Source organism: Berghia stephanieae, chromosome 2 (genome assembly GCF_034508935.2).
Source record: "Berghia stephanieae isolate SIO BIC M18660-M18661 chromosome 2, UCSD_Bste_1.3, whole genome shotgun sequence".
Taxonomy (NCBI): domain Eukaryota; kingdom Metazoa; phylum Mollusca; class Gastropoda; order Nudibranchia; family Aeolidiidae; genus Berghia; species Berghia stephanieae.
In genome coordinates this window covers 72148225-72164630 of record NC_088361.1, presented here as the reverse complement: position 1 = coordinate 72164630, position 16406 = coordinate 72148225, and the positions used below count along the sequence as shown (strand labels likewise).

Genomic DNA, 16406 nt, shown 5'->3' with positions numbered 1-16406 from the left:
ATTTGACCAAATAACACTTTTCAAGTATACAACTTTCGCCGTTAAGCATTATCTTTGCTTTGTGTAATTTATATTTCAAAAAAACAATATGTTAAAAGTCTTAGAGTTATAACACTTTAAGTTCAGAACCCTTTATCCCCTGAAATTTCACAAAACTATACAGTTTTCCTCATGCTTCGGTCTAATGCAATAATTTATTATAAAACGTTTCTTGGTCAATCTTTTGAACAAAAATTCTCAAAACAAAATGGTCCAATCCATAACGAGTAGTACTGACAGGCAAATGAATCAACAAATCAAGGATTGAGTCTGCATTCCATCAGAACCCCTGTCTCATCATCTAGTTTCGTCTAGCAGTGAATGGAGATAGACCCCTTGTAATCATTTCAAGGTTTGACATGAACATGCAGAATATTAAAAACTTTTCAAAGTTGTCACAATTTTTATGTTATCTCACTTTCTTAAAAATTTCTAAGCCCAATTTTGTTCAGCACATACTGTCGGAGTTTTAGGTTAAACATTATAATATATAACAATGAATGATCTTCAAAGAAAAAGTGTTCTGATAATATAATAATAATAATAATAAATGGCATTTATATAGCGCTTTACCACGTTGTCACAGGCTCTAAGCGCTTTACAGTGATATAAAACAAAACATATTACAGTGAGACAAGTGTGAAGGAAACGTGATACGAATTCAATTTAACAACAACAAAATATGAAAATAATATTGCAACATTATGACGTAAAAAGATAAAACTTTAAGCGAGATTTGAACGTTGTCAACGAATCCGAGCATCTCACGTGTGACGGGAGAGAGTTCCAAAAATGGGGGGCCGAAAATTGAAAAGACTGTTCACCTATTTTACGCAATGGCTTAGGTTTGACAAGGATTGATTGGTCACTGCTTGACCTCAAGTTTCTATTGGGGACATATATGTTTAGAAGGTCTTTAATATAGGAGGGACTGTTCGTGCTCAGGGATTTGTAGACAACAGTACAAATCTTATAGACAACTCTTTTTTCAACAGGAAGCCAATGTAACTCACGGAGGAGAAGAGTTGCTGACGGGTATTTTTTGTTATTGCGTACAATGAGCCTGGCTGCGTTATTTTGAGCAACCTGAAGTTTGCTAATTTTGTCTTTAGCTAAATTCGCCCAAAGGGAGTTACAATAGTCCAATTTAGATAAAACCAGGGAATTAATTAAAAGTTCTGTTATATGCTTTGGTATTAAATTACGAATTTTGCTTATTTTTTACATTTCTATGTACATAGATTGTATCGTGTTATTCACGTGGCTTGTCATGGAAAGATCTTTATCAATGATGACGCCAAGGTTTTTTGCTTTATTTGAAAATTCTATTGTGCTATTTCCGAGAGTAATAGGTGATTTATTTGCCTGTTTAAGGATACTCGGCCTTCCACACATTAAAATCTCAGTTTTACTATCATTTAATTTTAACTTATTGTGGTACATCCAAGATTTAATCTCATTAAAACAGCTCGTAATTCGTTGTATTAAGAACTGTAAATTACTAAGGGGTGCTGAATCATACATTTGCGTATCATCTGCATAAAAATGATAACTCAGATTGAATCTGGATATCACACTAGAAAGGGGCTGCATATATACAGTAAAAAGGACAGGGCCAAGAACAGAGCCTTGTGGCACTCCAAAATTTAGTAAAACTTGTTCTGACTGAACACCATCCACCACGACAGTCTGCCATCGATCCTGTAAATATGATGTAAACCATTTAAGGGCAATTCCTTTTATGCCGAACGTATTTCTAGTCTTCTTAACAAAATGTCATGGTCAATGGCGTCAAAGGCAGATGAAAGATCTAAAAGGCATAATACATTGATATTGTTAGCATCAGCATTACATAACAAGTCATTAAAGATTTTAAGAAGCGCCGTTTCAGTACTGTGTTGATGTTTGTAGGCTGACTGAAAGGGTTGTTCCAAACTGTTGTTCTTAAGATGAGATGTTAATTGTGTAAGAACTACCTTCTCCAAAAGTTTTGACAAAAAAGGTAAATTTGATACAGGACGATAATTGTTTAATTTATTGTGGTCCAGTGATGGTTTCTTCAGAAGTGGTTTGACGAGGGCACTTTTAAAGCACGATGGAACAGTCAGTATGGATGTATTTATGATTGATGTAATGGATGGTAATAATGTATCGATGGAGCTGGCCAAAAGCTGTGCTGGTAGGGGATCAAGGTCGCAGGATTTAATGGGGGCTTTTTTATCAACTCGTTTATGAAACTAGGTGAAACTGGTTGGAACTTGTCTAAAGGGGTACCACAGAATGTATTTGTATCTATAAATGGTTCATGCCGATCTAGTTCTGAACGAATGTTATGGATTTTGTCTTTAAAAAAGTTGACAAATGTGTTTGGCAAGTCTCTTTGATTGGTTGTAGATGGTAATGAAGTGCATCTTTCACGTCCAAGTAGATCATTGCAGATGTTAAATAATTGTTTACAAGATTTAGAAGTTTCGAATTTTGAAAGAAAATACGTGGTCTTTGCCTTTTTTATTGTTGTCTTCCAGGCACGAAATGCGTTCTTGAATATTTCACGATGAATCGTAAGGCCTGATGTTTTCAGCAGTCTTTCTGCTCTCCGACACTTCGTTTTAGCTTCTTTAACGTCCGACGTATACCACGGAGTATACTTGCGGTTGGTGACGGTCCTTGTTTGGAATGGCGCATGTTTGTCAAGCGTTTCGATGAGACAACTATTCCACTGGTCTGGAGAAATCATTGAATTTTTAGTTAGTTTTGTTTCTAAATCGCCTCTGAAATTGTCCAAATTAATTCCTTTAATGTTTCTGGTTGATGTGGTGGTGGTTTCTTGGCATGGTTTTGAAACGTCAAGATTGAAAGAAATGAGGGAGTGGTCCGAAAAGGGGAGATAATCGACGGTGGCGTTGATTTTTTGGAACTCTGAATTTTCTACAATTACCCAATCTAAAATATGACCAGCAGAGTGCGTTGGCGTTGTTACGATCTGGCACATGTTGTTCTCCGATAATGACTCGTGCAATTTAGCGGTGTCTGTGACGTTGTCGAAGTGAAAATTAAAGTCGCCGAGTATAATTGAATGGCCAGGACGCGTGTGTTGCAAAGTTAGCATCTCGTTGATTTCCTTCCTAACATCAGGTAATTTTATTTTGTTTTTCTTGTTCGCTGGCGGTCGGTAGATGCAGTTGAAGTTGTATCTTGTATTCTGGAGGGATAATCTAAGATCAATGGCCTCCATTGTTTTGCAGCGCATTTCGAGGATTTCCACATGTTTAGATAATTTTGTTTTATAAAATACGCCAATGCCACCCCTCGCTGATCTTTCCTTGGATACGATCTAAATTGGTACCCAGGGGGTGTCATAGCTTTTTCAACTGGGTCGTCTCCAGACTGTGAGAGCCATGTCTCTACTATAAATAACATGTCGAAGTTCTTCTCCGTTAATAAATCGTTTAATTCTTCGGTTTTGTTACGGCAGGACTGTGCATTCAGAAGACCAATAACAATGTTATTGTTGTCGTTTGTGAAACTGTTTGTCGTCGGTACAGTTACAAGTGTTGGTGGTGGACGGGGGTTTGTGTGGGGGCCGGGTGGACGACGAGTTGTTACCATTCAGATGTTATGTTGTTTCCGTTTGCCTCCCCGAGGCCTGTTCTTATTAATATTATTGTAAAAAATCGGATCACTTGAGTTAAAAATCACAGCTGGAATGTGACGTTGTTTACGTTTACCGCCTCGAGGCCTGTTGTAAAAGTCAGATGTTGAATAAAAATGTTCACAATTATTAAAATAATGATGGTGGTAAATCACGGCTAAAAATAAGGTGAACAATGTTCGTAAGAGTGCGGCGGCCATTAAGTGACTGTGTAAAAATCTTTTAAAACTTACAGTTTCCATGATAAAATACAGAATTATACAGTAGTCCTTTCTTAAGAATTGATAAAAACTATACAATAAGAAACAGTATGTTTTAACGAGTACAACGAAGTAAAAATGTCCAGGTATCAATATGTAGCAATCACAAAACAATTAAAATACACCAGAGCACACAATGACACGTCTTGCCTGTTAGGCGTGTTTACAAACTAATATATTCAAAACTGTGTCAAAACCTTTCTATGATGCGTTTCTATAAAACGACTAATTGGTATGTGAATCAGAAGGCAACATTTATCTTTGATAAGCTAAACATCTTGTTTATGCTTTCAAAGAACCTGATTATGAGAATAAAAATAATCGTAGTATAATTATAGCATTTCCATCAAAAATCACATACTTTTCAGCCGAGACAAGATATATCGAATTTTGCGATGTTGCACTGTAGCCGACGTCCTGGTTACTTCAGTTCTCCCTTGGAGTAGACAATAATTAAACATTTTCCCCGGGTGTGAATGAAGGGAATTTTTAAGGGTGATATATTGATGTTAAGTCATATATAAATATGAAATTCGTCTAAATTTTACCTTCAGAGACCTCACTAAATTCGGGATTGTCCTTAGGATTCAATATGATAGCCATGGCCGGAGCAAGTGGAGGATTTGGGATTCTCTTTTTCTACACCCCTGAAATCTTTCCAACAAATATCAGGTGAATATTTTCTAACTCTTGATTTTTAGAGAGTTTTGAGTGTGTAAGATTAGGGGAAAAAACAAACATTAGGTGTTATGTATAAGATTTTAGATTAATTCAAAATGTGATTTAATTTAGAGCGTTTGATCACCTGAAAGAACAATTGAAGAAACCGAGAAAACAAGCACTATTTGATGTGGTTTGAATAAGAAGTCGCTCTAAAGAAAAGCAATATGAGAGAAGATTTTGCTTTATATGATTGATTTTATAATTATAAAAAGTCTCAAAATATATATTTTTTTGCTTTCTGCAAATTTTCGAATTATTGCCTGGTGTTTATGAGCAAAACCATGAATTTGTATCTTGCGCATAATTTGGAAAAATATAGTTTTGGCCAAAGTTTTCAAATTATGTGTTTCATATTCTTAGTAGATCAATTTATAGACACAAACCTCTGAAACACAATTAGCCAAAATGGCATATCTAACTTAACGGGGATTCACAATATCAATCTTATGTCGTTTCCATGAACGAATTCGAAAAAAAGCAATGCTTTTAAATCTATCATCGAGCTCAATGCATCGTTCAAAATCTAAAAGAATCATAATATAATATTAAACATAATTCTATGCATAATTTGAAGTCCATCAGACATGTATTAAAGGCTCTAGTCTTGACATAAAGAAAAGTTATTTTTTAAAAATACATTCAATAAGAACGTAAAATAAAGATAAAGAGAAATGGAAACTTTTTGACAATTACTTCTGATTAAAAATAATAGGTAAAAGAAGATTATTTCCGAAAGTTCTAATCATGTTGTTAACAGTCAACTGCCACAATGTCACAATTTACAAATATTATTGTAAAAATTGAGGCAGCTATGGAGGTAGCGGTTTCCATAATATACTCGAGGCATCCTCATTTTGCTTTATTTTCGACGTCTAGGTTATTTCATTGTATACGCCTTAAGACAAACATTTTCCCGTGGGGATTAATCAAGGGATTCCAAATGATTTTTCTATTCTGTTTTTTTAATTAATAATATATCAGGTATATTCGTTGCTATTATTTCTTAGAAATTAATTTATATTTTATGGATCCAGCTTAATGTTTCATTTATCAATAGGACTCAGGCTTTAGGAATGTGTTCAATGATAGGGAGAAGTGGCGGAATGTTGGCTCCTTTCACTGCTCTGTTGGTAAGTATAATATTGATTGATTGATTGAAGATGATGGTAATGATGATGATGATGATGATTATGATGATGATGATGACTACGACGATGATGATGATGATGATGATAATAATAATAATGATAATTATATAATAATAATAATAATAATAATAATAATAATAATAATAATAATAATAATAATAATAATATAATAATAATAATACAATAATAATAATAATAATGATAATAAAAATAATAATAATAATAATAATAATAATATAATAATAATAATAATAATAATAATAATAATAATAATAATAATAATAATAATAATAATAATAATAATAATAATAATGAAATAATAATAATAATAATAATAATTAATAATAATAATAATAATAATAATAATAATAATAATAATAATAATAATAATAATAATAATAATAATAATAATAATATTTTAATTTGTGAAGTATTTAAAGGTAGTGCAAAGCAGTCCGAGGGTTTTTTTTTCTATTAGGGTCAGTCATAATGCTAGGGTGTTTATTTTCCGATTAGGGTTAGTTAAAAGTAGTCTAGGTTTTACTTTTTCTTGAGGTTAGTTGAGGGAATATTATTAAAGTTGTTTCCCTTTGTAGGAGCTTTCGGAAGGCCTCCCAAGTCAAGCGTGGTAAAGACTTAATAATAATAATAATAATAATAATAATACTTTATTGCATCCCAAAAAGGAAATTTTTTGTACAGACGTGTTATAATTTACACATAAGATAAAAATACAATGGAAATAGGATGTATATATATAAAAAAGGAGCAGCTCTATAACCAGAGCTGCGCTTTATAATATGAACAATTTCAACACTGTAAAATAGTCAAAACTGTCACTATATATTGAAAATTGAAAAGATTGCAAAACAAATAAATTAATAAATTAATATTTATATTTTTAAAAAGTAAAAATGAGAAATAATTATATAAAATGATTATTGCTTGTTGTTATAAAGCCTAATACTGGACGGCAGAAAAGATTTTCGGTGTCTCTCTGTTTTCGTTGAAATAGAGAAAGGGCGACCACTTCTTTCTGACATAATAATTGATGGTCTTAGTGGATGATACTGGTCATTTAATATTTTAGTTATTTTATTTATACAAAATTTCTCGTATAAAAGATCTACATCGTCAACATCATTTATATAGCGTTTAATGGATTTTTTAATATTTGAATTTATTTTGTTCCTTTCCACTGCTAAGCAATTGCCTCCCCAAGCTGTTATACAAAATGACAAAACACTTTCGATTACTGCTCTATAAAATAATGTGCAGAGGGTTTTATCTATTCTAAACTGAGAGAGTTTTGATAAAAAATATGTACGCCTGCACATCTTATGCCTAATTATTTTCAAGTGTTCATCCCACTTGAGCCTGTCATCAATCGTTACACCAAGGTATTTGTAGTGAGGAACTCGCTGGACGAATTGGTCCTTTAATTTTAACGGTTCTATCGGTTCCTTCACTCTCCTAAAGTCAATCACTAGCTCCTTTGTCTTGCTTATGTTAAGCTCTAGGTGGTGGGCATCACACCAAGACACAAATCTATCAATTTCTTGCCTATAAGCCACTTTGTGGCTTATTGATATTGATATCTACTGACTGATAAACCAAAAGTCATGCCGAATAAAGCATGGCAGCGATGACAAGCACATCGATTAAAGTGTGCATCTAATCGTAATCAAGCTAATCAAGAAAATGATTCAGGCAATATCGAACGCAAATAATTCTTTCCCCGCAAAATTGCGGGCTTTTACTAGTAGTAATAATAATAATAATAATAATAATAATAATATAATAATATTAATAATAATAATAATAATAATAATAATAATAATAATAATAATAATAATAATAATAATAATAATAACAATAATAATAATAATAATAATAATAATAATAATAATAATAATAATAATAATAATAATAATAATGATAATAATAATAATAATGATAATAATAATAATAATAATAATAATAATAATAATAATAATAATAATAATAATAATAATAATAATAATAATAATAATAATAATAATGATATCTTAATTGTCCATGAAGGGAATTTTTTTTCATTTGGTTACACCATATACATAATTACGCAAACAGATATACATTAAACAAAAAGTGCGCAACCATAGATACATACACACACACAAAAACACATTCACAAACTCACACTTAAATAGGCTTCGTGTAACTTATTTAAAAGGCATATCAACATGATGACAAACACACACACATATATATATATATATATATATATATATATATATATATATATATAGAAAGAGTGTGTGTGTATGTGTATGTGTGTGTATGTGAGAGACAGAGAAAAAAAAAAAAAAAAGAGAGAGAGAGAGAGAGAGAGAGAGAGAGAGAGAGAGAGAGAGTGCGACATGTTAAAATTTTTTTAAAAATTTTAATCAATATACCGTAATCTGGTATTGTCTAATAACAGATAGAGCTAAGATATTATATACATTACTTCTTTTCATTTGGTACTAATACTGATGTGGGTATAAAGAAGTTTTATATCTGTTCATTCTAGTTTTAATACCTACAAAACGTCTACGAGATAGTAACAACTTAAATAAATGATGTAGGGGGTAGGATGGTTGAGGAAGTATAGGAATTGCTATTTTGAGGATACTTTCTGCTGGAGTTCAGATTCCAACCAACGATTTTGTTTAACATGATGGATTTTATTCTTCTCTTTCACTCCACAGTTACCATACCACATCGCAATACCAAAGGAAATTAGGTTGATTTTATTGCAAACATTTTCCTCTCTTCAAAAATGATAGATAGGTCGCTCATGGTGGTGTTAAGTACAGCTATGACTGTCTCCCGATATCGATGACAATATCAATGTTATTATCGATGTCAAAACGACAATGAAATTGTTGAGTTCGTCTATCAATTGAACCTTGTGTGTTATTTTTGTTTCCAGATTTGATATCCATTCCTCCTATCTCTCGAATCATTGACTAAGTCATTGGATTACCTCCTTTAATTATTTCTTACATTTTATTTTTGTAAGCGATCTATTCTTCCTTGATTAGTGTCTGTAGTCGTTTGTTTGTTTCTCACACTTTTTTGGTCACCGCATTTAAAAGCACGTTGCTTATACTTCTTTGTCACCCAGGGATTATTTTTTGGATATATTTTTATTTCTTGCTTTTCTATACACAGTTCAATGCAGAAATTGATATATCCATTGATAGGGTCTGTCCATTCATTTATGTCTTCTTTGTTTGTGATTAGTTCTGCCCATGCTGTACAATCAAAATAGGCCGCAGTTTCTCAATGGATTCTGTTGACCAGATTTTACAGTAGGTTGTTATTGATTCAAACGTGTCACATATGTTGGTATTAATTGAACTGTGTTGTTGTCAGATTTTCCAATGGCTTGTTTCTAAACGGACTTAAAAGCGTCATTAACGTTACAATAGGAAAGGTCCAATGTTTTGTTTATTCGTGTTTCACATTTTATGTTTTGTTCAAAGCCCGGTGTTGAGTATTGGCAGTGATGAAAATCGCCTAAAATAATAAGGGGGATTTCCAGATGACGGAGTAGAAGTGATGAGGTTTGGTCATCAATTATTTGTTCAGTAGTGTGGCTTTTCGCACTTGGTGGAATGTCAACAATGACGATGTTTATGTTGTTAAATTTCCGGGGTAGATAGTTAGAGCAAAGTGACAGCGGTAAAAGTTCAATGTCGTGTGTGTTGATTTGCGTTACTATATTTACGGTTTTACACCATCTGACTGTCGGTCATATAGACGCAAATATCTCCCCCTTTTATTTTTCCATAGTGAGGAAAATGATGATGATAATGATGCTGATAATGATGATGATGAAGAGGAGGAGGAGGAGGAGGAGGAGGAGGAGGAGGAGGAGGAGGAGGAGAGTGCAGGAGTTGATGGTGGAGGCTCCCGACAATGACAGGGTGAAAGAGGAACTGGAAATGGCAAAACAGCAAGATATTAAACAGTGTTACAATAAAGAGGATGTAGATGAAGTAGAGGACATACTTGTAATGTAATAATGTAAGGATGTAGTAATGCATTTAAAGAATACTTGTATGTTTAATATATTTTACATCCCATACCATAATATGATACCATTGATTCAAAATTAATAATATCAAAAACATTTCTATTCACCGAGTCCTTTCAATTCAAAGAGCTGTAAAGTAGTTACTTGATAGCTATCTCGAGAAAAAATTCACACTTTTTTTTTTTTTTTTTTTTTTTTTTTTTGTTATTTGTTTGTTTTGGTTTTTTATTTACTGTTATTTTTTTCATAAAATTGTTGGATCTAGAATCTGTGGTTTTAGGAGATGTGTGGTACCGATCATACTTTTAGGTCATAAAAGAGCGGGCCATTAATCATCCTTAGTCTAAAGTGCAGTCTACCATGAGATCGGCTGTGTTAATTTATCGTCTGCGATCCTGGGTCTTTTTAATTTTGTTCAAATCAACAAGTTAGTTCCCTTGGGTCTTGGAACCTTTACTACTTTGCCATTGGACATTAATGTTCTTTACATTCATTTTCTCAATTTTTGACTTGGGACAGGAGGAGGGGGGGGGGAGATTAATATTCTGAAACATTGCTTAACGTTTAACAGCAAAGTCTATGCATTAAATGTTGACCGATTGTCCACCAGGCTGCTAATATTATTATAATGTTATACTGTGTTTACTATAGAGGAAAAACATCTATTGTGAAATGCTTTGTAAGCATGGTGTTTGTCAGAAATCAATATATGATCTGCAGATAAAATAATTTCTATGATGTAAAAGTAAAATCAATATGGAATGAGATTTCAAAACAGATTTAAGAGTAGCGCCCCTTTGTTGGAAGTCGCGTCTTGACAACCGACAGACGCTATCGCCATTATTAGTACCAATCATTAGCGAGAAGTTCAGTAAGTTTAGGAAGGGTATCTCATCGTATTGTATTATTTATCAACATCTTTTATTTTTAATTTGTAGTCTACATCATATTTTGTTAACATTTCATGATGGAGAAAACTAAAGAAAAGATCTACGTTGATTATGTACAGAAATATGAATAATAAATTTTGTATTTGGAGCGCTTGGCTTGTAATACTTGTAGTTTGTTTGTTTACAAATAACTTCTCTGCCGGTGACGTCCAATCAAGGGACGCTACTCTTCCGCTAATCTCATTCCCTATTCTACGCCATGTCTGATATCACGACGGATAGATCAGATACCTAAAAGTGAATTTTAAATTTAAATTATTATACACATGCATATGTTAATTGCACTATATTCATTCTATTAGTTAAGCATATAAACAGAACCACGATGTGTCATTATTGGAATTAAATTCGATAGTCATCACTAAATAATCCCCGCATAATGAATACCAGTTGATAGCTAGGAGTCAAAACTATAACATGTATTTATTTGGAGATCTGATAATTTATCATTGTTAAGGGCTCTTGTTGTTCTTAAACAATCTCAAAATACCCACCATTACAAAAATGTCAAATTAAGGTCATTATTGTTTCCGGTTATCAGACCTGCCAATATGTTCATCTAGACTTAAATGGATGCAAATGATATTAAGCCTATCGTGAATTTCACTGCATTTTCAGAGCGAAAAAGCCAAATGGGGTCCTGGATTGTTGATTGGTTGTCTGGCATGCGTTGTTGTCGCCTTGTCATGGTTTTTACCTGAAACAAATGGACGAGAACTGCCACAGACATTGGATGATGTGCTTTCCTGGTTTAAAACAAACAAAGAGAAGAAACAGATGGACTGTCAAGATTCTTTGTTGAAAAGGAACCAAGGAAATGAAGAAAACAAAAATGATAATACTATTGTATGATAATGAAAGGCTTATCGAACGGTAATCAGTTATGCATTCTAATGAATAATCGCATGAGGAATTAATTATTACTTTTTATCCCATATCACTTCGTGAGACAAAGAGTAAAAATAGGTGTTAAAAGAAATATCCATATTTTACTAGTGAAATAATATAAACAGAAGAAATTTTCATACGCTTACATATTTGACACAAGGACAATAAAATGCTGCATTGTATTTTATGTTACATTGAGCTAATCTAGGAAAGAGTTACTCCCCTTTGTTATTAGTTAATTGACTTGAGTCCAAGGAATTTACCCAATGGAAACCGTACGGTGCTCTTATTGGCTAACCAACCAGCGGCCTCGATGAGAAAAATATCCGCCATTGAGACATTGGCTGGGAATCGCATTACTATAGTAAACAAGCGCTGATCGGCCGTTCATGAAATCTAAGAAAATATCTTCCTGATCGCTCGTTTAACTCAAAATTATTCAAAACGATGTCTCTAAAATGATATAAATGTGACTTCTTAAGGTTTTCTTCACGGTCAAAACCACACAACATTCTATTAACGTCCGAGGCAAAAAGGAATATTGACAGGTCGACCGAGAGTTGAACTCGTGAGACGACAAACATCAATGCGAAGTGTAGCGAGAGTCAAGCTATTGTTTGTCTTGTCCGGTTCTATATAGAGAAAGGGATAAATAGTATAGCCTCGTGTGTGAGTGGTTGCGTGTCATAGTCATGTTTTTAAATTGTTTCTGTTGTTTATGTGTGTAGTGATGACTCTCTCACACTCAATTTCAATGCCGAAAGAGGAATTCCCGCACACAAGAAAGTGGAATTGGGGTGGTATTTGACATACATATTGTATAGTATCTAGTTCTAAATAGATAACTGATTAGAATTATATTATGATATATAAACACAATGCCAAATACAATTCCGAAGTTTCCTTATTTCAAATGAAGTAAAGCTCCAAAACCTAATGGTAGTGATTGTAGTACTGGTGTTAGTGAGGTGATGTGGTGTTGGTGGTGGTTGTAGTTGTAGTAGTAATAGTGATTATGATGTGGTGGTGGTTGTAGTTGTAGTAGTAGTGGTAATGGTAATGATATGGTGGTGGTGGTGGTTGTAGTAGTAGTGGTCGTGATGATGATGTGGTGGTGGTGTTTGTAGTAGTAGTGGTAATGATGCGGCTATGTGGTCTAGTAGTATGACACTCGCTTTCGGATCGGAAGGTCCTGGGTTCGAGCCTCGCGCTCGGCGCATGGTTGAGTCCTTGGAAAAGCCTCTTTACTCACATTCTCTCACCTACTCAGGTGTAAAACGAGTACCTGGCCGTTAACAGTGTTGTCTTTGTCCGAAAAATTGTAATATCGCCTAACAGGCGTCATGTCCCGTCCTACATGTTAAATGTTGACCAGGGACCCCTTGTAAAGCGCTTTGAGCACATTTAGTAGATATTGCACTATATAAAGCTCAATTAAAAAAAAATATTTCAATGATGATGATATGGTGGTGGTGGTTGCAGTAGTAGTAGTGGTAGTGATGATAATGTGGTGGTGGTTGTAGTTGTAGTAGTAGTGATAGTGATGATGATGTGGTGGTGGTTGTAGTAGTAGTGGTAGTGATGATGATGTGGTTGTGGTGGTTGTAGTAGTAGTTGTAATGGTGATGATATGGTGGTAGTGGTGGTTGCAGTAGTAGTGGTAGTGATGACGATGTGGTTGTGGTGGTTGTAGTAGTAGTGGTAATGGTAATGGTAATGATATGGTGGTAGTGGTGGTTGTAGTAGTAGTGGTAGTGATAATGATGTGGGGCTGGTGGTTGTAGTAGTAGTGTTAGTGATGATATTGTGGTGGTGGTTGTAGTAGTAGAGGTAGTGATGATAATGTGGTGGTGGTTGTTGCAGTTGTAGTGGGCATGATGATGATGCGGTGGGTGGTTGTAATAGTGGTGGTAGTGATAGTGAAGTAGTAGTGGTAGTGTTGATGATGGAGTGGTCGTGGTCGTAGTGGTGATGATGATGTGGTGGTGGTGTAGTGGTAGTGATAATGATGCAGTGGTGGTGGTTGTAGTAATTGTGGTAGTGATGAAGTGGTAATGGTTGTTGTAGTAGTAGTGACATTGATGATGTGGTGGTTGGAAAACACATTATAGGTTATTATAATACATGATTACACACATTCTCTAACTTCATTTTTTGACAGCTTCATTGTGCCATAACTATACGCAACAGTTCTGAAACATTTTATTGTGGATTTTGATATTGTTTGTTGTTTTTCTTGTGTCGTTATGTTGACATAGAGACCGAATGAATGGTAATGCTTACATTCCCAGCCCAAGATATAATGGCGCTGAATGCTTTCATTGGTGGACACTTTTTAGGCTTCGTACGTATTCTCATTCGTTTAATTCTATGCTTGAGTCACAGATAATAATATAGTTATTATTCGTTAAGTCCGTTGATTAAAATATTAATTATGCTAATAAAACTATCAGAGAGGCATGACATGGAAAAAGATGCACTCTTTGTTCATTACTTTCCATATTTGAGCTATATAATTTTTTGTCCATCTACTTACAATGTTCTTGAGATATATTTGTGCTACTCTTAACTTATACTCAGTAATAACTTGTTCTCTCTCATATCTATTCGCTTACCGCTTCTGCGTTGAGTGACACCACAATATTAATCTGGTATCCCATCTAAAACACAACAGCATGCTCTATTTGTTAGTTTGGAGTAGAACGCGATTTTCTACGAGAATTTAGTTGTCTCGTGGATAACTTAATATATTTGTGAAAGGGGTGACCAACATCCTTCATAACTTTCTTCAGTTTACTAAGACAAAATCCCTTTAACAGTTCTTCCACATTTGAAATTGGGTGAGTATAACTCCTGGCCTTATAATCTTATCAATTTACTTGATGTCATAAATACTGGCATTTACACACCATGCTGTAATACAACAAAAAATAATAACGGTCTCCAAAACAGATCTATAGAAAAGGGTGCATAAAGTTTTGTCTATATCAAATTCTGAGAATTACATTCTTTTGTTCAATGTAGTGACAACAACTTCGGTTTGTAAATGCCACTGCAATTTGTTGTCAATTAAAATACTCAAATATTTCTAAACTGAAACCTGCTCAACAGTTTGATTGTTAATTTATGCGGACTGATGGAATGTGTGTTCTTTTTAAAATCAAAAAAATCGTTTCTTAGATTTTTCCTACATTTAATTTCAGGTAGTTATCTTCACACCAACCAACAAATCTGTCGATCTCAGACCTGTATGCAGTTTCATCATCTTTAAATATTAAGTCTTGAAGGGCAGTGTCATCAGCAAATTTTAAAATTGGGACCAAGTCACTGGTACAGTCATTTGTGTAAACCGTAAAGAGGCGAGGGTAGAGAATAGATCCTTGAAGGGCACCTGTATTAGTAATTGTTTTATTAGATTTGTTTCCATTAATTTCTACAAATTGTGCTCTCTTTCCCCCCCCCCCCCCCTCTCTCTCTCTCTCTCTCTCTCTCTCTCTCTCTCTCTCTCTCTCTCTCTAACAGAAAGTCTAAAATTCAGAAAATCAAAAGGGAATCTATATTCAAACATTTCAGCTTTTCAACAAGTAAATGGGGCCGAATCGTGTTGAATGCTGAAGAAAAATCAATAAAAAGAATTCTCCAATATGCATTTGGTTTCTCTAAATAACTGAATATTATTCAACAAAAGGTTCATGGCATCAACACTTCTATTTGGTTGATATGCAAATTGTAAGGGGTCAGATTGGAGGCCAAACTGGAGATTAACTCACTCAACCCTAACACCGACTATATCCGTGGTTTACCCGGGTTACTTTTACCCCATGCCTATTATATTACATTTTTCTGAGACAAATTATAGGCGTAGTATCAAAGCTAATGTTTTATAGTTTTTTTGCATGTTAATCATAGTTGAATAAAAATATCTATGCACATGCTCATTTTTAATACATTTTTCCATTTTTGAAAAGTAGCAAAAATCTCTAGTATTGAGTGAGTTAAGTTTTTTTTAGTACAAGTTGTTCGAAACAATTCATAATAATAGATGTCAGGGCTAAAGGTCTGAGATCATTCATGCAAGAGACATTGTCTTTCTTGGGGACAGAGACAATTTTCGATGTTTTCCAAATGGCCGGAATACAGGACTGTTGCATAGACATTAGACATATAATAATAATAATAATAATAATAATATAATAATATAATAATAATAATAATAATAATAATAATAATAATAAATAATAATAATAATAATAATAATAATAATAATAATAATAATAATAATAATAATAATAATAATAATAATAATAATAATAATAATAATAATAATAATAATAATAATAATAATAATAATAATAATAATAATATTATAATAATAATAATAATGATAATAACATAATAATAATAATAATAATAATAATAATAATAATAATAATAATATTAATAATAATAATAATAATAATAATAATATAATAATAATAATAATAATAATAATAATAATAATAATAATAATAATAATAATAATAATAATAATAATAATAATAATAATAATAATAATAATAATTATCATCATCATCATCACAATCATAAGAAGAATAAGAAGAAGAAGAAGAAGAAGAAGAAGAAGAAGAAGAAGAATCATCTCTCTCTCTCTCTCTCTCTCTCTCTCTCTCTCTCTCTCTC

General features: G+C 33.0%; 1 protein-coding gene across 9 annotated transcripts in view; it reads left to right on the top strand.

Moving 5' to 3' along the window:
• LOC144965489 (solute carrier family 22 member 16-like) overlaps positions 1-14828 on the top strand; it is a 53958-nt gene extending 39130 nt beyond the window's left edge. For all 9 annotated transcript variants that reach the window (XM_078900872.1, XM_078900873.1, XM_078900875.1 and 6 more), the window contains 3 exons: positions 4506-4623; positions 5732-5804; positions 11457-14828. In XM_078900872.1, the coding sequence (XP_078756998.1) occupies positions 4506-4623; positions 5732-5804; positions 11457-11690 (425 nt within the window). In that variant the 3' untranslated portion in view covers positions 11691-14828. The remainder of the gene's footprint in view (positions 1-4505; positions 4624-5731; positions 5805-11456) is intronic.
• The last annotated feature ends 1578 nt before the right edge of the window (positions 14829-16406 follow it).